At 48.2% G+C, this 23,123-nt stretch overlaps 1 protein-coding gene across 1 annotated transcript; it reads left to right on the top strand.

Moving 5' to 3' along the window:
- Positions 1 to 2,649: 2,649 nt before the first annotated feature.
- APOA5 (apolipoprotein A5) lies at positions 2,650 to 20,210 on the top strand. Its single transcript, XM_083163175.1, has 4 exons — positions 2,650 to 2,864; positions 8,253 to 8,329; positions 10,714 to 10,819; positions 18,898 to 20,210. Exons 2-4 carry the CDS (start codon positions 8,281 to 8,283, stop codon positions 19,772 to 19,774), a joined length of 1,032 nt encoding a protein of 343 aa, XP_083019301.1. The 5' UTR covers positions 2,650 to 2,864; positions 8,253 to 8,280; the 3' UTR covers positions 19,775 to 20,210.
- Positions 20,211 to 23,123: the final 2,913 nt, after the last annotated feature.

Genomic DNA, 23,123 nt, shown 5'->3' on the forward strand with positions numbered 1-23,123 from the left:
CCGAGTGTCGAAAAGGGGTGTGTTGGTGAAAACAGCCTTAGATTGTCAAAAAACGGATGTGAATTCGACAATCCACGGCCGTTTTCCGACAAAACAGATCCGACTTGTTTTAAAGTCGGATCTGTTCTGTCGAAATTCACCTTCAATACTGAAATGGCAGCAATGAATAGGTGGCGGGCGCTCTTCTCCCTGACGCAAATAGCGCACGACATTGAATACCCCCCAATACCTGTATAATATCAGAGGCAGGCCACTTTATTCTGCAAGATACTGGATTTCTGTATTGCATAATGTTACATGAAGAATAGTTTATAGCTACTCTTAGATACCAATCAGAAATTAGCTTGTATACATCAGAAGCAGGGGTTCTTAAACTATTTTACTCTGGAACGTGTTTGGGGATGGCAGGGAGGCAGTGGATGTTCAGGGGGAGGCAGAGATGGCAGGAAGCCTGCCTCATGAGTCCTCAGATCTGTAAACAAATGATGTGAGGAGTCTGATGTACAGCTAAGATTCCCTTAGCTGGCGATTGCTGGTGCTACATCTAACAAGGACGCCCACGCATCTCACACGCATGCACAGCTCCGTCAAAACGGCGGGGAGCACTTTCCCTGCTCATCTCCGCTTCAGGGAGATGAGCAGGGATCTGGGGGAGCTGGGGGCAGCTGGAAAGCCGCAGAAGGCGATGGAAGGTGGCGGAGGTCTCCGTCGCCAGCCGCTGCCAGAAGGGGGCACACACACGCGAGACGCTCGTGTACCCGCTTCCAGCGGCGGCTGGAGATTGGCAATTCCGACGGGAGCTGCTCCATCCGTAAAAGACAATTCAACTTATTTTTCAGACTCCTCGGATCATGGACCCCATGCTGGAATGGTCAGCACCCACTTTGGGGTCAGGACCCACAGTTGCGGAACCACTGCTCTAGATTATATTTACAACATATAATCAAAAGTCTTATTGACTAATGTAAGGTTTGTGTATTCTTGTTATCACTTATTAATCTTAAACAGATAATCCAGCCAACCAATGGAATTATAAACATGAAGAATCCACCAGAGAGGAACAATACATCGAATACACATCCCTCTGCAGCAAGCTGTGGGCCTAGCTCGTTTTTGTGAACCCAGAGAGGTGAGCGGGCACAGAAGGGATGATTCCTGCAGACTGTAAAGTCATGCTTCTGCTGCTCTGTGCTGCGCACAGTATTCTGCTTACACCAGCGACATACTGCAATTGTTTTTACCCGTAACATTGATTTAACGCTTCTTCCAAGTTTAGCACAAAATTCAATCACACATCGCTGACATGATCTCAGACACATCTTCCTCATCCACCATGATGAAATGTATGAAGATCTTCCACTCACTGGGGGTTATTCTAGTTCATTCTTTCTGACAAAATCCTTCTTAGATGGACAAAACCATGTGCACTGCAGGTGGGGCAGATGTAACTTGTGCAGAGAGAATTAGATTTGGGTGGGGTTTTTCTTCAAAGTGAGATCTATATTGGAGTGTAAAATAAAGTCAGTATTTTCCCTGCACAGAAACAAAATAACTCACCCAAATCTAATTATATCTGCACATGTTACATCTGCCCCCCTGCAGTGCACATGGTTTTGTCCATCTAAGAAGGATTTTGTCAGAAAGAATGAACTAGAATAAACCCCACTGTGACCAAACAAAGAACCGTGGCAGTCCAACCACAGGTACAGACACATCGATGTGTGAGCTTCACAGTAACCAGCACAGCGATGCCAAATCTATCTATGGGACAGAAAAACAGAGTCTCATTACTTGTCAATCAGCCCATAACAAGACAGAATGGGGTCTATGTATCTCTCTGTCCTTCATTAAACTTCATTGAGTCACACACAATATCTTCTGATTGGCTGAGCAGCACCACCAACCAGATCACATGCGATCTGAGGAATGCGCAGTTAGGCATCCACATCAGACAATGGCCCTGATTCTGGTTGACTCACAAATGAGCTTTTTTTCCGCTGCTTTGCAAGCCAATTAACGCCGCCTGCAGGAATGCCCGCTCCCTGCTGGACGCCGAATGTCCCTGAAGACCTGCAAATGGATGTTTTGCCTAAGCATCCATTTACAGCCTTGCGTGTGGGTCCGAATTCTTTCGATGGTCACTTATGGGCAGATCTTCAACATCAGTCACCGTTGCGAATTCACAACCGTGGGATCAGACCAGAATGAGGGCCAATATGCACTATTTGTTGTTTTTATACCGTAAATTCGGCCAATATCATCCTAATGTGTACCCAGCATTGGAAGCTGATTGGCTGCTTTGGCCAATTTCTCCAATTTATCCCTCAGAGGTCTGATCCATCTCCCCCAGAATCACCTATTGCATGCCCTGAATGTGTTCTCTGAATAGTCAACTTCTTCTTGACACCGTGCCTTTATAATAAAGTTATGTCATCTATGTAATAAATGCATCTGTAATTTATTCTTCCCTATATTTTAAATCAGTACAGAAATCATTACACGTTCATATGATATATATATATATATATATATATTTTGTATAGATATATAATGGAACACAGGAGTCGCTGCCTCCTTGTGGTCAAATTGCAGCATTCACCACAGCAACAAGAGGAGTCCTGTATCTTTCCTGTGTGTATCTCCCTGAAAATCAGGTGTGCTGACATCTCTGCCAGGTACACTGCAGCTGAAGAGGCGTCACCCAGGTGAACGCTTTCACATGTTCTATAAAAAGTGAGCAGGAAAGCATGACAGCAGCAAGATGCCTGTTTATGTACCAGATCTATCTCAGAGGTGACGGCACAGGGTTGAATCAGCAGGTGCTTCTGGGATCAGATAGAGGAGGATTGACCTAAAAACTATAGGTAAGAATATATTGTTTAACATTCCACTGTATACATATTCACCATATATATATAACATGCACAGCACTGCAGAGTTTACAAAAGTACATTAAGTACTTCCAGGGATGGGGAAAGAAATCCCTGTGTAAAGGTAAAGGATATATGCTTTTGTAGACCCCATCCCCAGTGCCATCCATGTTTTCTGCTTTAGCAGATTACTCCTTATAATAATTATAGCACTAGTACGCTGGTTGCTGAATCAAATATTGGAGTGTTGGACCTCTTTGCGCATTATATACAATATATCAAGCTAGTTACTGTTCAATGCTTACCATATAGCAGTCTGTTAGTATAAAAGAGTAATATCAACATAAAAATACATTTATTTTATAACATAAATGTCTTACCATTCAAACTAATTACCATGCAACTAAATTAGTTGCAGAATGTGTAGTATATAGTTTTGCACTGTTTTATAATCTAGAATAGGTTTTAGGTATATCTATGATTAAGCACAGGTAACTTATTTAGTACCTCAGTCATTTTGGTATTTTGGTCTAACCATCTGTGTGCAGCATGGATATCCTTTAAACCTGCACTGTTAGGATGGGTTGGGTACGGGATCCTGGAACCTAGGATGCCAAGGGAAGAAGACTGACAGTGGCATCCCAATGCTCAGGATTCCAGCACCTCACAGTTAAATATCCTATTCCTAACCCTGTGTCCCTACCTCATTAACGCTAGCCCTCCATACCTGCAGCCTAACCCTACTCCCCCCACGCAGCCTAACCCTAAACCTTACCCATCCTTTTTAGTGCCTAACACTAAAGGTGTCCATACACACGCAGATTTATCTGCAGATCTGTCTGATTGGAACAAAAACATGGTTATGGATGAGAGCAAATGACAGTTGACCATTTGCTTGGAAATGCTGGAAAACTGACAAACTGTCACTCATTTTTGTTCCAACCAGCCAGATCTGCAGATAAATCTTACTAGTGTATGGGTACCTTAACCATCTCCCCTGCAGACTAACACTCCTCCCTCCCGCAACCTAACCCTAACCATCTCCCCTGCAGCCTAACACTCCTAACTCCCACAACCTAAACCTAACCATCTAAGAGAAAAAAGGAAAGTGTGTCACTGTGTGGTGCACAGGAGGTGAATTTCACATAAAATGTAACCTTTATTGATTTCTTTATAAAATGTTGCAAAATATTGACATAAAATATACACAAATTAACACGGACAAACGTATTAAAAAGGATACTCGATCCTCACACAGGGGTTCCCCCGCTGCACTATCTCCCTGAAATAAGTTGGTTCTTCTTAAACGGCACACGCTACTCAAAGTCTTTTAAAACATATATATATATATATATGTTTTAGCTTAAAACAGCAGCGCTACCCACGGACGCCAGTCGACACTGGGCCCGTGTTGACAGAGCAGCGGTGTGTGGCGCCTATCACCGTCTGATCTCTGGTACCTGAGCGGCAAGGTGTCGGAGGTGTTATACGTGTACACCACGATCCCTGCTTAACACTGCATAGCGGTCGCGGCTGACGATCTCCCACTGAGCGGCAGGTGATCAGCATCGGAAACACAGTCCGTATGCTGCACCTGACTGACTCGGGGAAGTAGTCTGAGCCGGTACACATCCCTCTCCCACAAATTGGGGCGGTGGAACAGTACACACCGCCAGATATTGTACCAATCCATTGTGCCTGCTCACGTCACTGCAAACCCCTCATTAAATCTCCACTGATGATAAACCACAAATCATTATTGTTCATGAGGAGGCTGCAGCCAAAATATATATATATATATATATATATATATATATATATATGAACCCAATATTCCAAATCGCGCTCTTTGTACAATTAAGTTAAGTTAATCTTATTAGTCCACAATTGGTTCGGCAGCCTTTACCACAATGTCCCCAGAGGGATAAGGGACCCCAACAACCATATAACACCCAGTTGTGGAATGGCGCCAAGATTAATAAAAGTCCATAAATATGGAGGTCCGATCTCCAGTGAAGCACTCAAGGTAATTCTTCCGATCACTTTATTTTCAGAAATATATTCAAGACACGATGTACAGAAACGTCCCTATATATATATATATATGTTTTAAAAGACTTTGAGTAGCGTGTGCCGTTTAAGAAGAACCAACTTATTTCAGGGAGATAGTGCAGCGGGGGAACCCCTGTGTGAGGATCGAGTATCCTTTTTAATACGTTTGTCCGTGCCAATTTGTGTATATTTTATGTCAATATTTCGCAACATTTTATAAAGAAATCAATAAAGGTTACATTTTATGTGAAATTCACCTCCTGTGCACCACACAGTGACACACTTTCCTTTTTTCTCTTTAATTGCCTTGTATTGTGTCCGTGGTAGCACCCCCTCCCATTCAAAATCATCGATGGTTCATGGCCGATGTTGAATACTTTTGCCATCGAAGGCGGAGAACCTGATGGTTTCCCTCCATCGATGGAACAATATCGATGGTCATCTATTGCATAGTTTAGCACTATCAATGGCCAGTTGTGGAATTGCCATCGATGGCAACCATCGATGGCAATGGCCACGATGGCCATCCCTCCGACAACCTAACCCTAACCATCTCCCCTGCAGCTTAATACCCCTTTTACACCAAAAACACCGGTCGCACCCGGGTTTTTGATCCCCGCTTCAAGTCGCAGCCTTGTGGGCGAATTCGGTGTGTCAGGGGGTGGGCAGCCTAGGGGGCGAGGACAACATCATTTGATGGTCGCCGACCATCGAATGCTGTGGAACAAACACGCAAAACTAAAGCTGGCCATACATCAGAAAGACCGTTCAATCATGATTGTGTCCAATTTCCCTTCAACTCCCCGGCAGTCCTTGGTGGTTTTTGGACACACAATGTACTCACAATCCATCATGCAATCAGTCATACGATCCATCTGCTCAGGGCCGGCGCCACCACTAGGCAAATCTAGGCATTTGCCTAGGGCGCCGGCCACTGGAGGGTGGTATTTCGCCCCCCCTTGCCGCCCGGGTACCTGTCCTGCGGCGTATATGTGCGTAAAAGCTGGCGGCGGCGGCAGCGGGGGGTCCCTGCAGTCAATAAGAAATAACGAGCGCTATCCGTCAGGCTATGCGGAAGCGCTTCTGTTTTGGAAACACTGGCCGCACGCTGATTGGCTGAATCTCAGCCAATCAGCATGCGCCGTGCGGCCAGTGTTTCCAAAACAGAAGCGCTTCGGCATAGCCTGGCGGATAGCGCTCGTTATTTCTTATTGACTGCAGGGACCCCCCGCTGCCGCCGCCGCCGCCAGCTTTACAGCGCCGCAGGACAGGTACCCGGGCGGCAGACACCGGGGGGCCCCCACCCTGACTTGCCTGGGGTGCTCTGGTGCCTTGCACCGGCCCTGCATCTGCTGCATTATTGTATGATTGAAGCTTCATTTAAATAGTGGGCTGGCCTACTAGGATCAAAAGGATAGGAGCACCAAAAATACAATTTTTTTTTATATTTACAGGTTGCCAGCAACTACCTACCTGCTCACATCTGCTGTGTTATGACATGATTACATAGCCCTAATACAGCAATCATCTGAAAACTGTTTTCAGAGTAGTGACAGAATTGTGCAAAAGGACGTCCACCGCTCTCTTCAGCCGCTCGTCCGTCTGCCGCTTGGAAACTTCTGCGACTCCCAGCATCTTCACTGCCACGGGCTGCCCGGAAGCTGCACCTCTCTTCTCTGCTAGTCAGGGAGGGAGTGTCACATGACTCTGGTTGTTTGAGCCATCTAATGACAGATTGCATGTGCTCAAAAGCACATGCAATCTGCTCCCAATGCCAACTGATCTGACGTGCAGGACGTCAGATCAGAGGACCAATCCTCCAATCTCCCGGGGCCGGGAGATTGTGTGATTGTATGATTGTATACACACGAGGTGCACACAATCGGCATACAATCCATTCTACAATCCATTGAGATTGTATGATTGGGTGCAATGTCTTTCTGATATATGGCCACCTTAAGACAGATGTCAGCTGCCCGCCCCCGGCAACTATAGTATAATATATCGAGTATAGTAGTTTACTGGACGGAGGAGTGTTATACCCCTTTTACACCGCCGCAAAAACCCGGGTCATCGGCAGGTCAGACCCGGGTCAGCGGCGGTGTAAATGGGTCACGCCGTGTCCCTTTACACGGGACTTCTACCCAGGTCCTGACCTGGGTAGAACACGGCTAGGACCTGGGTAGTGGGCGGTGTAAACGGGTACGCCGGGTCATCCGACCCGGCTCCCGTTTACATGAATGGGGGACGTCCAACCTGCAAACTGCAGCGTGCACAGGTTGGGTGGGTGGGGGGGGGCACACACAGCCTCCACTGCTGTCTGCTACGCTCTGCAGACAGCAGCGGCGGCAGCGGAGGAGGTGAATGGATGCCTGTGTGCGGCATCCATTCATCTCCCGGACGAGGGCAGGGGGGTGCACGGGGGCTGGGGGCAGCCCAACAGATTATCTTAGTGCTGGGCTTGCCCCCAGCGCAGCAGTCCGGGTCCCGATCAGCACTTGGAAATTATGTCATCTCCAAGCTACGGCTGGGGGATGCGGCGGCCGGCTGAATTGGGGGGGGGGAGGAATTAGATTAGGGTGCCGAGAAACATCATGCTGCCCCTGAATGTATAATGTGGGTAGACATGATGAATGTTGATATGCTACTTATCGACAGAGGGGCAAAGACTGAGAAGGGAAGGTGGGGAAGACACAGGTCATGTCAGTGCTTCTAATCGTGACACAGATAGCTGACTTATACCATGTAACATATTGTGCATATGGGTTTCTGGTTGCACGCAAATGCCTTAAATTATGACAACAATAGCACTGGTATATGATATGATCAATAGAGCTGCCACCACATCATGCAGTGTAAGGGACAGAGCAGAGCTGCTGCACACGCCCCGTGTATCAACTTCTTCTACCACATTTACTGTATGTGTGGATCTGAGCCCTCAAACATTGCACTGGACCAGAGAGTAGCTGCCAGGAGGAAGAGACAGGAGCCTTACAATGAAGTGGGAGATTGTGATCTTAGAAAGTGCAGCACTGGTTCTATTATGTATTTATTGTTATATTTTACCTTTTCCTGATTATCTTATTTAAATGTTTGAAACAGCCTATACTATAGACCATCTGCGCTGTGAATATTAATACTGTCATCCATACAGTATCCAGTGTATAAAAAGACCAATTTTCAGGGCTGTTACCGCTCCCCTAGACTCCCTTACTTACTCCAATGCACTGCAGAGTGGGAGATTTTGGATTAAATCTGGAAACCCCTCTCTAAAAATCCTGAATTTGCTACTGTGCTAATAACATTCCATAAACGTTGTTTTCTTTATAGATTTAGACGTTAAGTCTCCCGCATCCAGATGGCAAGTGGAGGGATTTTCTGTCTGTCGCTAATCCTTACTTTAACAGGTAAGTGTTCACATGTAACATACATATTTAATTCCAGCCTAGCATAGGTGCATGCAAAGAACTAATCTACATGTTCTAGAATTTTCATACAGTATAAACACAGTCACATTGTGGCAGATACAGCATATTCCCACATGAGGATAATGTGGAAAATCCAGACCAGGTTTTAGAGCAGCGGCAGGAAAGTTAGATCCAGTCCAGGTTTCTGAACTGACCAGGGTTGGGCTGATGAGCAGCACCTGCGCTTTCCTGATATAAGTGTTTCCGGGGCAGGAGGTCATTGCTCCTGATGGTGGAACAGCTGCCCAGGTGATGGGGATGTGGGCTATGGTAGGGACCACTGTAACATACTGAGGAGATTGTACTATGATGTGACACCTGTATGCTGCAATGCTGTAACCATCATTGCCTATGCTGATTACCTGGTATGCTGTTTACCTGCTACAAACTAAACACCAAGATTTAATCTTATCCCCTGTATGTGATACTAGAGAACAGTATTTAAAAGCAGAATGTCAGACTCCTTGCTCCAAAGAGTATGAGTACAGGAAATATATATAAAGAAAATAGTGCTTACTGGACTCACAGGCAATTGAATTACAGTTCAGGGGGGACTTTAGTTCTGCTGAGTTTATATTGGTCGATATGTTGTCTGTATTTTATAAGAGTATAGGGTCTACAAGAGGAAGGTCGACTTGCATTGAGTCTACCACTGAAGGTCGACATGCATCAAGGTCGACATGTCTGAAGGTCAGCATGGGGTTAAGTCGACAGGGACATTAGGTTGACACAAGCATTAGGTAGACATGGGCAAGGTCAACAGTCAAAAGGTCGACATGGAGTTTTTCACTTTTTATCCTGAATGTCGACACAATCGACATGGACATTTCAAAAGTGCACCGTGTCTCCTCCCAAGGCTCTCTGCGCTCGCCATGCTTCGGGCATGGTGCCTCACTACGCTTGGCACACTATTATGTTCTCCCACCACTCCCTAGTGCAGGGGTGGGCAACAGGCGCCCGCCGCTCCCGAGTCCAGCACAATGAGAAGCGGCCCCGACAATGCTGACAAGCGGAACGGTGAGGTCCCGCCGCCGCCGCCGATGCATGACCGGCGACGCGCCATCCCCGCACAGCATTACTGGGAGTGTGGGAGGGGATGTGATCACGCGGCTGCCGCACCAACCAATGGTGGGGAGGCAGCTGCCGCGTGACCGCGTCCCCTCCCACACTCCCAGTAATGCTGAGCGGGGATGGGACGGTCATGCATCGGCGGCGGCGGGACTACTAGTCAGAGCAGCAACGCAGGCACTTAAAATGTCAGGATCCTCCTGTCCTGACTCCCGTCTGGCAGGCTCCACAACTGTAAAAGTAAGGCACTGCTGCAGTTATATGTAAATATATTATATCTTGTATGACTGGCACTCTCATAAACATGAAGTCTCATGCTGGGGTGACATCCAAATAAGGGGCATAAATCAGTCCCATTGATATACATATAATGCAGGTTAGGAGTCACGCAACAGGCTTGTATTTGTGCAGAGGGTTTAATCAGGCAGCATAATGATCTGTCATTTCATTATGTTGCCTGATTAGAACCCTCTGCACAAATACAAGCCTGTTGCATGACTCCTAACATACATTTTATATATATATATATATATATATATATATATATATATATATATACACATACGGGGCACATAATGCTGTTATGATGGCCCTGCCAACCTGTGCTGCCACTAAAGCGAGCCAGGGTATTTCCACCCTCCTCCTGTGATGTGAGTGACATGCTGAGATGCTAGGAGGCGGGGGGCGGAGCTTCTTGGTTGGGGTCGGAGGCAGCTGTGTTAAGGTAGAATTGCTGCTGGGTCCTGGAGGTAAGGGAATGCAAAATAGAGGTAGAAGCTACCTCCATTTTACATCCCATCTCCCCCAGGACCCAGACAGCAGCATATACAGATGGAGCCATCCTCATCTAGCCCACACTGGATAGCCATGGTGAGCCAAGGCCTCTTGGTCTCAGCTGCAATACAATACATAGAACAATACAGTTGGAGAAGGGGATTAGCAGAGAAATCTGATTATTCGCTTAATCTTATTAAAGGGCGAGATGAGGATGGCTCCATCTGTATACAAGATACTTTGTGTGCGGCCCTCGAATATTTACTGGAAGTGTAAAGCGGCCCCCCAGCCAAAATAGTTGCCCACCCCTGCCCTAGTGGAAGGTAGGGCATGAAATACCACCTGTCGCCACATGTCGGCTGAAAAAAAACATCTACTGTAATAGTGGGGTACTAAAATATTTGGCTGTTATTACCCCATAAGGATCTTACTTTCTCAAAGATTAATGAAGTCATTATCATTTTGTCTTTTACTTTTGATAGGCTGCCAAGCCATTGAGTCTCGCAATGGATTCTGGGAGTATTTCAGTCAACTTACCAATGAGAAAAATGGATGGAATCTGCAAGAAAATGCCCTCAGAGAAGTCGCGTGAGTGCACAATAAATGCTGAAACTGCTAACCGCTACCTCAGAGAACTCGGGGCTTGATTCATGTTCGTGAGTCAGTGGCAAACGCAGGATTTTCAGAAGGGGTTTCCAGAGGGGCGGAGCAAAGCACGGAGATGGACACTTAGGTGACCCAGTATATGCCGGGTCAGTTAAAGTATTATAGATAGACCAAATGTATATAAATAATAATAATAATATACACACACACATATATATATATATATATATATACATACATAACAGCAGTGTAGACCCCTGGGAATAGCAATGTATTGGGGCCCCTACCGATCCTCCAGCAGTAGGGGTGGGGGAAGTTTTGATGTCCTGCGACTGGTAGGGGGTATTATATCAACCGCTCAGCATGTAGGGCCTGGATCAGTAATTTCCACTAATTGCCCCTTTACTGCACAGATGGTGGGAGATGGGGTGGGAGAAGGGGGCATTGGGCTGAATGAAGGGGCCCTAATACATTACTTCCAGGGTGGTAGAGGATGTTTAATACGCAGAGGAGGGGTGTATAGTGGAGTGGGCTTATTATTCATAATTTTCTGGTGGGAGGACAGCTTGCTTGACTGCAGATTTTAATGGAATTAAAAACTAGAGAATCCTACCTACCAAATGGTATTGGGGACTAGGGGATCAGAGTTCAGGAGGCAAAACAATCTGCCAACAAGAATATAAAACTACATACCAGGTGTGTGGAGCTGGAGCATTAACCAGCTGCTGGAAGGCTGATATCTCTGGTTCTGGGAACAGTAGAGACAAGCTACTAGTGTCCATCAAAGGGGGAGAGTCCCAGCTTTTGGAATATATCCTCAGAAAAACTCTAAGTCAGACAGAACCTGAAATATCTGACTGGGAAGAGCAATTAACAGGCTTGGATGGAGACCACTGCTTTGAAGTCAGATATCTCCGGTTCCCAAGGGACGATTTTTAAAATTCTTGTACCCATGGAAAGAGGAGACCATCTGCTTTCAGACTAGGGCCCTTAGACTCCTGGGGGGGTTTCTGGGTACTCAGAAACCCCCCTGAGTGCGCTACTGTGAGTAACACAAAAACTTTGCGTCTGGAACAAGCCATGGGGCGATTCGGACTTGATCGGTCAGGTCCGAGTTCGCTACCCCAGCTGATGGTCTGGGTTTGCGAATGAGCAAACCCCAGAAACGAACGGCTTCAGCGAGTTTCACACTCTCCTGGGCATTTGCTCACTGGAGGGCAGGAAGGGGGCAGGCGCTGGTGTCCGCCAAGTGTTTTATGGGTGTGCCCACAAAAACAGTGGGCGCCCCATGGAAACGATGGGCGGACACCTGAGAATGCAGGCATGCATATGCATCCTCAGGGGGGCGGGCATGAAATCAGCACCCTCCCCCATTTCGGCGGATAGCACCCATCTGAAAAGTAACTATAGACTTGCTGTGCTGCTATTTAATAGATAGCACTCCCATATGCTTTGCAATGTATGAGTGGTCAGCGGAACCGGTCGTTCCGACACCTGCCGCTATCACTTTCGCTGACTCACGGGCAGAAGCTGAACCGACGGAATCCTGACATCAATGGAGATGCTGGAACCCGAATCCTGACTGCTGGCATGTCGATCATAAGCATGCGGAGCGGGTTAGCGTTAGGGTGGGGAGTAGGGTGGGTTAGGGTTAGGCACTAGTGGAGGATCTAGAATTCGGGTACAGGTGAGTGTGGGGATAGTTAAGGTTACTCAATTATAAGGGAGGTTAGGGTTAGGCTTTGGGAGGTGGGAAGGATAGGTTTAGGCTGTAAGATATGAGGGTTAGGGTTAGGCATTAACATGGAAGGTTAGGGTAAGGCTGTGGGGAGAGGGTTTGGTTTAGGCTGTAGGAAGGGAGGGTTAGGGTAAGGCTGTGAAGAGATGGTTTGGGTTAGGCTGTAGGAATGGAGGGTTAGGGTAAGGCTGTGGGGAGGGGGATTAGGTTAGGCTGTAGGAAGGGAGGGTTATGGTAAGGCTGTGGGGAGGAGGATTAGGTTAGGCTGTAGGAATGGAGGGTTAGGGTAAGGCTGTAGGGAGAGGGATTGGGTTAGGCTGTAGGAAGGGAGGGTTATGGTAAGGCTGTGGGGAGAGGGATTAGGTTAGGCTGTAGGAAGGGAGGGTTATGGTAAGGCTGTGGGGAGGAGGATTGGGTTAGGCTGTAGGAAGGGAGGGTTATGGTAAGGCTGTGGGGAGAGGGATTAGGTTAGGCTGTAGGAAGGGAGGGTTACGGTAAGGCTGTGGGGAGAGGGATTAGGTTAGGCTGTAGGAAGGGAGGTTATGGTAAGGCTGTGGGGAGGGGGATTTGGTTAGGCTGTAGGAAGGGAGGGTTTGGGTTATGGACAGGTAGGTATGAGGTAAGTATACTTACCTGACCCCTCTCGGAATTCCCTCCATTGGGATGCCAAAGTGTTGGTATTCTGTCAACCAACACCCGGCCTGCCGGACATCCTTATGTATTCCATGACTTAAACACAGATGTGTTGCGATGGTTTCGGGGTGTGACAGTGATTCGGTACAAGGTAATCATGGCTCTTTCTTCCGACAGCCATGCTGCCCGATAATATAGTAACTCAATTATGGAAAGACTAGGTGATTCATCGCGCCCTGCGGGTGCTCTTCACACCGGCGTAAGGGGCTGCGCCCCCTTAATTTGTGAATGTTTGTATATGAGAAATATGGTTAGAATTGTATGTAAGATGCCTGTATTGCAACTTGAGTTATAGGTGAAATGTGTTAAATAGAGAGCATATGATGTGGAAGGGGGTGTGTATTGTTTTGTTTAATTAAAAAGCGGTTACAGAGTAAGATGTACTGTACATTGATAGTGTGGAGGGTACAGTGACATTTGTGGGTGGGGGTGTGTGTGTGCAGTAGTATAGTAGGGTGTTTTTGAGCCAGCGGCTCCCCACTGGCGGAGGTCACGACACAGGAAAACAGGAGGCTGGGTAGTGATAGGGATGTGTGGGCATAAGGGGGACTAAAGAGGAGGGTGGGGGACACTGTGCAGCTTCTGCCAGTGGGAAAGAGTCCAGCGTGGCAGCACAGGAGTACAGGACGGTGGCTCAGAGTCAGTGTCTCCTCCTACTGGGTGGGAGTTAGGGTGCATGAGAGCAGGAGGCTGGGTGGTAAAGCATGATAGGGGAATGTGGGCAACACAGGGTGATCGGCTCCCCACTGGCGGAAGTTATGGGGCAGGAGAACAGGAGACAGGGCAGTGATAGAGGTGTGTGGGCATGAGGGGTAGTAAAGGCTTTTGGCTGTTCCAGAGTAGGGATGGGCATTGGTGCAGACGCCATCGATGGTTGGTATTGATGGCGATTTTGCACCATGCCATCGATAGTAGTAACATATTACTTGGATAACCATCGATTGTTGTAGCTATGACTGAATAGGCCGTGAGTCAATCAGAACTTTGTGGCGGGACTTCCGGGTGTGTGTTGGGGGGGGGGGGGGGGGGGCGGAGCTATGCTCTGTGTCCCGGCACCTTAAAAAAATGTGAAACTTGATTGGTTCTCCTTTGCCATTGATGTAGGGAAACCATCTGGTCCTCCCACATCAATGGCAAAAGTATTCAACATCGGCCATAAACCATCGATGATTTGAAATCATTGATGGTCGATGGGCATCCCTAGAACTGGAGGAGGGTGGGGGACAGTATGCAGCTCCCATGAAAGCAATACACATGTTAAACTTGAGGTTCTGCGCTATAGGCCGCCACAGGAGTTGGTAAAGAAGGAAAAAAAAAACAAATCCTTCAAATAACAATACAGTGAAAAAGAAAGGCTTAACAACTCCAAACGGCGCCAAGTGAACCCAGTATCAGTTTGGAGTTGTTAAGCCTTTCTTTTTCACAGTATGCGGCTCCCGGCAGTGGGAGGGAGTAAGGGGGTGTATGAGAGCAGGAGGCTGTATAATAGTGGTATGTGGGCAAAACATTGATAAAAGTTGTGGCGCTGGTGCAGAGGACCGTGGGGACACTTCTGGCAGTGGGGGGCCTTGAATTGCTGGAAGGGGGGGTCGCGGGAGGGAGGGGCGTGCAGGGTGCCGTGAATGAAGGGAGGGGGGGCGCGGGGGTCCGCGATTCGCGGGAGGGGGGCGTGGGGGGGGGTCATGAATTGCGGGAGGGGGAGGTCGTGGGGGGCCACGAATCGCGGATGCCGTGAATCGTGGGAGGGGTGTGTGAATCGCGGGGGGGGGGTCGCGGGGGTTCGCGAATCGCGGGAGGGGGTCCCGTGAATAGGGGGAAGGCGGGAGGGGGGGTGCGGGGGACGCCGTGAATCGTGGGAGGGGTGTGTGAATCACGGGGGGGGGTGTCACAGGGTAAGGCGAATCACGGGAGGGGCACCGGAGATGCTGAGGGGTTCCGTGAATCGCGTGAGGGGTCCGCAAATCGCAGGAGAGGTTGCGAGGGGTGCCGTGAATTGGGGGGGGGCGAATCGCGGGGGGGCTAGACTTGCGGGGGGGGGGGGGGTGCCGTGAATCGTGGGAGGGGGTTTGCAAATAGCGGGAGGGGGGCGCAGCGAAGCATGGGAGGGGAGCGCAGCGAATCGCGGGAGGGGGCGCGGTGGTGCCGTGAATCGCGGGGGTGCCACGAATCGCGGGAAGTGGGGTCGCGTGGGTCCGCAAATCGCAGGAGAGGGTCCGCGAATTGCGGGAGGGGGCTTGGGTCCGCAAATCACGGGAGGGGGGGCGCCGTGAATCGCTGGAGGGGGGGTCGTGGGGGGGGTGTCGCGGGGGTCCCGCGAATCTCGGGAGGGGGGTTGCGGGGGTCCTGCGAATCACGGGAGGGGGGGTCGCGGGGGGTCCCGCGAATGGGGGAGGGGGGGGTCGCGGGGGTGCCGCGAATGGGGGAGGGGGGGTCGCGGGGGGTCCCGCGAATGGGGGAGGGGGGGTCACGGGGGTGCCGTGAATCGCGGTAGGGTGGGGGGTCGCGTGGGTGCCGCGAATCGCGGGAGGGGGGGTCATGGGTGTCCGGGGGGGTTTGCTGGCAGAGGGGGGGGGGGTGCGGCAGTAATGGTGGATGGTGGCTGTGGAATAATGGTGGATCCTGGGCGTGTACTGTAGCCCTGGCTGGGCGGGGGGAGGTGATGTCAAGGGGGTGGAACGTCATACACATAAAACACTGGTCTTTTCCCTAGGGGGGGCGGGTTTGTGTATCCAGCTGGGCGGGAGCGTTAACTACACAGGGGATGAGTGACAGATCTGGCTAAATATATAAGAGATGTGCATCCAATGGTTGCATCTTCATACTCATTAAACTAGCAATCTGAGGCACCTTACTACAAATCCCTACGGCAGTGACATTTCGACACAGCTGCTACAGTTCTGTGAACAGCTCCGAATCAGGATCAGTGGCAGCACCAGTTGTAACAAAGTCCAAAGCTCAAACAGGGGAGACGTACCAACTGCCACACCAAACGTTGCCACTAGCAGGTGCTGTGCCTCCCTATATGAATTCTGAATTACTGCACCCCACCTCTGGAGCCAACACTGACCTGGACCCTTGATGCATGTAAGAGCAGTATGCAAAACACTATTCTAAATCACAGGGTCTCAAACTCGGTCCTCAGGACCCCATGCAGTGCATGTTTTGCAGGTCTCCTCAAAGAATCGTGAAATAATTAGCTCCAGCTATGGATCTTTTAAAATGTGTCAGTCAGTAATGAGTGCACCTGTTGGGTGACCTGGAAAACGTGAAATGTGTGTGGTCCTCAGGAACAAGTTTGAGAACCACTGTTCTAAATTTAAGTCCTCCACATAAGTTTATTTATTTATTAACAGTTTCTTATATAGCGCAGCCTATTCCGTTGTGCTTTACAAAGGAGACAGTGATACAACAAACAGGGTATTTACAAAAAGTCAAAATGTAGGAGGGCCCTGCTCGCAAGCTTACAATCTATAGGGAAATAGGCATTGATACATAAGGATATATACTGTATTCTTTATTGCATCGATTCTACCAGAATGCAAGGTTCTGTGACTGGTTCTGGAATTTGATAAGCTTGCCTGAAGAGATGAGTTTTCAGGGAACGCTTATAGGTTTGGAGACTGGAGGAGAGTCTTATTGTGCTTGGGAGGGCATTCCACTGAGTGGGTGTACCCTGAAGAAAGTCCTGCAGTCGGGAATCATTAGCACATGCAGGGGGGGGGGGTTTCTGAGTACCCAAAAACCCTCCCAGGAATCCAAGGGCCCTAGACTGAAAGCTGAGGGTCCCCTCTTTCCAAGGGTACAAGAATTTAAAAAATCGTCCCTGGGGAACCTGAGATATCTGACTTCAAAGCAGTGGTCCCCATCCAAGCCTGTTAATTGCTCTTCTCAGTCAGATATTTCAGATTCTTTCTGACTTAGAGTTTTTCTGAGGGTATATTCAAAAAGCTTGGACTCTCCCCCTTTGAGGTACACTAGTAGCTTGTTTCTACTGTGCCCAGAACCAGAGATATCAGCCTTCCAGCAGCTGGTTACTGCTCCAGCTCCACACACCTGGTATGTAGTTTTATATACTCGTTGGTAGATTGCTCTGCCTCCTGAACTCTGATCCCCTAGTCCCGAATACCATTTGGTAGGTGGGATTCTCTAGTTTTTAATTATATTAAAAGCTAAGAAATCTAGTTCCGAGAACTGGAGATATTTGCAGTCAAGCAGGCTGTCCTCCCACCAGAAAGTTATGAATAATAAGCCCACTCCACTATACACCCCTCCTCTGCGTATTAAACATCGTCTACCACCCTGAAAATTATGTATCAGGACCCCTTCATTCACCCCAATGCCCCCTTCTCCCACCTCATCTCCCACCATCTGTGCAGTAAAGGGGTAATTAGTGGAGATTACTGACCCAGGCCCTACATGCTGAGCGGTTGATATAATACCCCCTACCACCCGCGGGACATCAAAGCTTCCGCTCATAGCACCCCCCACCCCTACCACTGGAGGATAGGTAGGGGCCCCAATACATTGCTATGCCCAGGCGTCTACACTGCTGTTATGTATGTGTGTGTGTGTGTGTATATATATATAGATATATATATAGAAATTTTGAATTCCGCACTCCCAGCCAGCATTGAAAAATAATATGGGGTGCTCCTTTAAGGCAACACAGTGTGTCCCAAATGTAGAGCAGGGTAGGATATGGTTAATCCAATAAGGGCACTCACCGGAGTCTCATCATGAAAGGTTTATTTGGTACATTACCAGTCAAAAAAGCGCTGTAGGTCTACGTTTCGGTCACCAGGTGGCCTTTCTCAAGACACATCAGCAGTTGACATCTTCACAGCACAAGAGTCAGGATACGACTAGATATGGATTAACCATATCCTACCCTGCTCTCTCTCTCTCTCTATATATATATAATTATATTATTAGTATTTATGTACATTTGGTCTATCTATAATACTTTAACTGACCCGGCATATACTGGGTCACCTAAGTGTCCATCTCCGTGCTTTGCTCGGCCCCTCTCTGGAAACCCCCTTCTGAAAATCCTGCGTTTGCCCCTGGGGAATGGGAGCGAGTAATGAGTGAGGATGGGAGATGCGAGGAATACACCTACATACTTATCTATAAAATAATGCAAACAAGATTATGTATTGCATTATCTATGTAAAACAAAATACCGGATTATATTAGTGAACATTGTTAAAATCTAATATTTAGGGGGGTATTCAATCCTGGGTCCGACTGTCGGGACGTTCCGACAGTCCGAATCCGGGCGGTTTTTCGGTCCTTCCTATAGGAACTCGACAGTCAGTATTCAATGTACCGACTGTGTTGGAAAGTCTGCATATCGGTGATAACGGCTCTGGATTGTTGAACAACAGCCCTCAATTCGACAATCCGCGCCCGTTTCCGACGAAACAGATCCGACTTGCTTTAAAGTCTGTTTTGTCGGAATCTGCCTTCAATGTTGTGGTTAACGGCAACATTGAATAGGTGGGGTCCGCTATTTCTCCCGATGGAAATAGCAGCTGGGATTGAATACCGTCCATTGTCCTTTAATTACCATTGAGGTCGGTCCAGCCTATTATTCATGTATATATTATTTTCCTCTCTTCCTCAACAGTGGCCTTAAAAACAGTCTCCACAGTGGAGTAAGCTACGTGGGTAATATCTTTGGACCACTGAAGAGCGGTTTCCAGAAGCGCCTGTATGAGGACTCCGATGGACTCCGCAGGCTGATCCAAAGGGAGGTACAGGATCTCCAAAGGAAAATTTACCCCTATATGGATGAAGCGCACCACAAGATAACCTCAAACCTTCAACTACTACAGAACCGTTTGCTTCCGTATACTGAGGAACTGAAATATCACGTGGGATGGGGATCACAGGAACTCCGTTCGCAGTTTCATCTCTTTAAGAACGATGCCAACCCTGGGGTAGCAAACAAGGTAACACAAAACATCCAGGACCAAATAGCTTTGCAAACAGGTAAAATGAGACAACTGCTCTATCCTCTGGCTGATAGACTGTTAGCAGAGATCCGTCATGCCTCTGAAGAACTCCATGGGAATCTAGCACCCCATGCTTTCATCTCTCAGGAGAAACTGACCTCGCAGGTACACGAGCTATCTCAGAAACTGACTCAGAACGCAAAGGAGCTGCATGAGAAGATCCACAAAAACTTGGATGATTTGAAGGCACAGCTTGTGTCCTATCCCTGGGAGGTCAAAGAACAGTCCCCAGATAGGCAGGCGGCAGAGCCTGTTGCCCCCTATGTGGATGAGATGGCGGCGCAGATGCAGAGAGAGGTGGAGGAATTCCACAGGAACACTCAGATGCAAATAGAAGAGTTTACAAGGACCATTAATACAGAGATGGAAGACATGAAGTACAGGCTGGCCCCTGCTTCTCCGGACTTACAGCACACAGTCACTTCAATAGAGGACGTGCAAGAGAAATTAGAGTCTTTGTGGAAGGACATAGCCAAGCACTTAAAATAAAGCTCTCTGTGTAAATATGGGAGCCCTGCTCTCAGACGGCCATACAGCACCGCTTACCTTAAAAAGAACTAACGCTAAAAGCACTTATTGTGAAATTCCATGTACATTATAAGGCATCTATTTATGTAGAGTGTAATATACGAACGGAAGAAAGGTAGAAATAAGTCTTCTGCGTCACGCTTTGTAGCTCACTAATTCGTATACTCATCAAGAGGCCAGTGACTATACATGTAGGAAGCTTGGAGTATTAGTTAGATACTATTAAAGTAATCTAGCAAATGGCAGGACTCATCATTCTACACCAGGCTCCTCCCCTGCCCTTTCTCTATCCACTGCTCTGCCTGGGTCACAACCCGGGTCACTGCTGAAGTGCACCAACACACACCCCAGTCTTCCCTCTAAGGGGCTTTCTCTGCTAAATTAAAGTTACACGCTGAGTCTGTTGTCTTCAGTGTAAACTTTGCGTCAGAGCTTTGTCACTAAGGAACAACGGGGCAGATGTATTAATCTGCCTATAACGTTTGGCGAATAACGATTCCCGCTTCGCCAGCATAACGTGGAGAAGCGGGCAAACGTTATAGGCAGATGTATTAACCCCATCTCAGCTGATAAGGAGAGCCGTTATCCCCAGCGTGAACGGCTCTCCTTATCGTCTCCCTCGCCACCCCGCACATGCGCACTCGCCGTCCCCCCCCCGGCCGGATTTCTGGGCATGCGCGAGATCTCGCTAAAACCGCGAGATCTCCAGCGCAGCCTAAGCCAGACGCAGGGCTAGCGTTGTCCCCATAGTGGGGGATAGGACAACGCTAGCCCTGAGCTGGCGAAGCGGCCGGGGCGAATTAACGCCTTGAAGGCTGTTAATACATCGCCCCGGCCGTTAATCCCTGGGGGGGATTGCAGGGACAGCCCCGCCGAGCGTAACTCGGCGGGCTGTCACTAGCGCACGTTAGGTGCGCTAGTAATAAATTAGGATAAACGTAATCCCCCCCAGTTAACCAGCGTTAAGTGCATTTTTGCACTTAATGCTGGTTGATAAATCTGCCCCAACATGCAGGAAAGAAAAGGACATGAGTTAAGCTGGTGCAAACTTCCTGCCAATTTGCATACCTCTCAACTGTCCCGTTTACTGTGGGAACGTCCTGGTTTTTGGTCCCGCGGTGGGGGCAGTTGGGAGTCCCCCCTGCCACCCGCTTGTCAGCGGGGAATAGACACTGTGCGCATGAGCACAGCATCTATTCCCGCAGGCAGAGGGGCATCGGTGCCAAAGCGGGGGCGTGGGATCCCATGACTGATGCATTTTGAAGGCCACGCCCCCTCATACGAGGCCACCCCCCCAAAATTTCCGGGTGCGTGGCTGCGGCACGTGGGAAGGTCCTGCTGGACCACCAATGAAAGTTGGTAGGTATGCATTTGTGTAGTGTAAAATGCACTTCTAGCCCCAGAAGAACTTGCTCATGCGCCTCACTCATACTTTGCTAGTAACCCTCATCTTCCTCCATATACTTACGCAAACTAACTAACATAAATGCGGGAACACATGTGCAAATGGAGGCATGTGGAGTACTATAGGTGACTACCACTGCAAAGCTGCCATTTTGCACTGTGGGCCTGATTCAGACCTGATTGCTAGGCTGCATATACTCAAAGCCTATTGACCAGGTCAGCACCGCTGCTAGCCACGACGAACGCCCCCCCCCAATAGCATGCGAGGGTGTGTGTACGAGAACACTTCCACTTGAATGCGGCTGAAGGGGAATGAAATCATTCGGTGGTCGCCGACCTTTATTTCCCATGGAGATGGCCGTAAAGGGGGCGGGTGCTGATCTGACGTCAGCTATCTGCCCCGAGCAGGCAGCGGCCTGCCTGCAATGCCAGGGAAACGCCCAGTGTTTTCATGGGGATGCCAATAAAAGCTGGCGTTCCAATGCATCAACGCTATGTCCGTCCCTGCCGACCCTCCTCTAGAGCGAACGGTTCGGCAATTGTGAAGCATAAACTCGCATGCTCAAGCCCCAAACATTAGGGAAGGTTCTGAATCAGCCCCTTAATGACATCCAATAAGTGTATTGTGTTTGCAGAAAGGCCCCTGTCAGCCTGCATATACATAATTATATAACTCGTTTCCAACCCTGGGATTGCACGGTTTGCACCAGGCAAATGCTTAGCCGTTAGTAAAACCATTTGCAACAGTGCAGGCCCAGACAGGCAGATGTAAGGTGATATACGTATATATGTCGCTTGAGATTCCCTTAAATACTCTTCCAGTGTCGCTGAGTCTAAGGGGAAAATTTACTATTTAAAACTGATCAACATCACACTGTATATATTATTTCTAGAAGGTGATTTTTGGTGACGATCCCTTTCTCTCCCTTCATACCAAAATCGATAAATGAGGTTCCATTTTAAAGATTCAGTTCTCCCCTTCTGTGTAAAATTGTATTGTTTGTTTACAAATCAAAGTTAAAAATGAACTTTTGGCCCATTCGCATGCAGAATTTTCGCATAGGCCACCTAGTAAATCTATACTGAACATACCCCTACACACTGTGATATATCATTCGGAAAGCCGACATCGATATTTCATTTTGTGCATTGCCTTGTGTATACACTGGGAATGTGGCAGTGGGGTTATACAGGTATGTAACCAGCCTTTGTTATGGCTAGGATTTCCCGTTAGTGTATATTTTGTTCATGTTTACACATATTGTTTTTATTATCATGTAAGAAATATAAATATATATGTATATAAAATAAAAGACTCAGTGTAATTGTTTTACTTTTCTGAAGCCAGGAAAAACAGAAGAAAGTACCGGAAGAGTCCACAGAGGATTCCAGCGGAGAGAGGAGAAGGTGCCAGTGTACAGGATCCCTGGGCGGGGAACTGAATGTCAGGGGATGAGATTCAGGGAGAAAGGGTCTGAGGGGGTTCAGCGGTAGTGAGATAGGGTGCCATAGAGAGTAGTGAGAGTCTATGGGACAGAGAGTCAGAATACATGATAGAATCCTTTTGATAAAAGGTTACTTAAATAAACATTTTTATGGGGACAGGTGGCAACAAAGATGCAACTCAATGATGACACCTAGTCCACCCATTTTATACACTTTCTATATATATTTTACTTGATAAGTGGGAGACCGGGTGGAGGGAGACTTGCCCACTTTGCTGGTGGTGCTGGGAGTGTCACCTAATTTCATAGTTACCTTCCCTTCTGCATTCTGCAGGAGACTCCCTGAAATAGCAGCAATCTCCCTCTCTCCCTCATTAGTCTAGCAATCTCTCTCATGTCCCCTAGCCCACATTACACTGTTACATTTTTGGGGAAAAAAGGAATGAGAGACAGATACATTA

Source organism: Crinia signifera, chromosome 19 (assembly GCF_055691185.1).
Source record: "Crinia signifera chromosome 19, ASM5569118v1, whole genome shotgun sequence".
Taxonomy (NCBI): domain Eukaryota; kingdom Metazoa; phylum Chordata; class Amphibia; order Anura; family Myobatrachidae; genus Crinia; species Crinia signifera.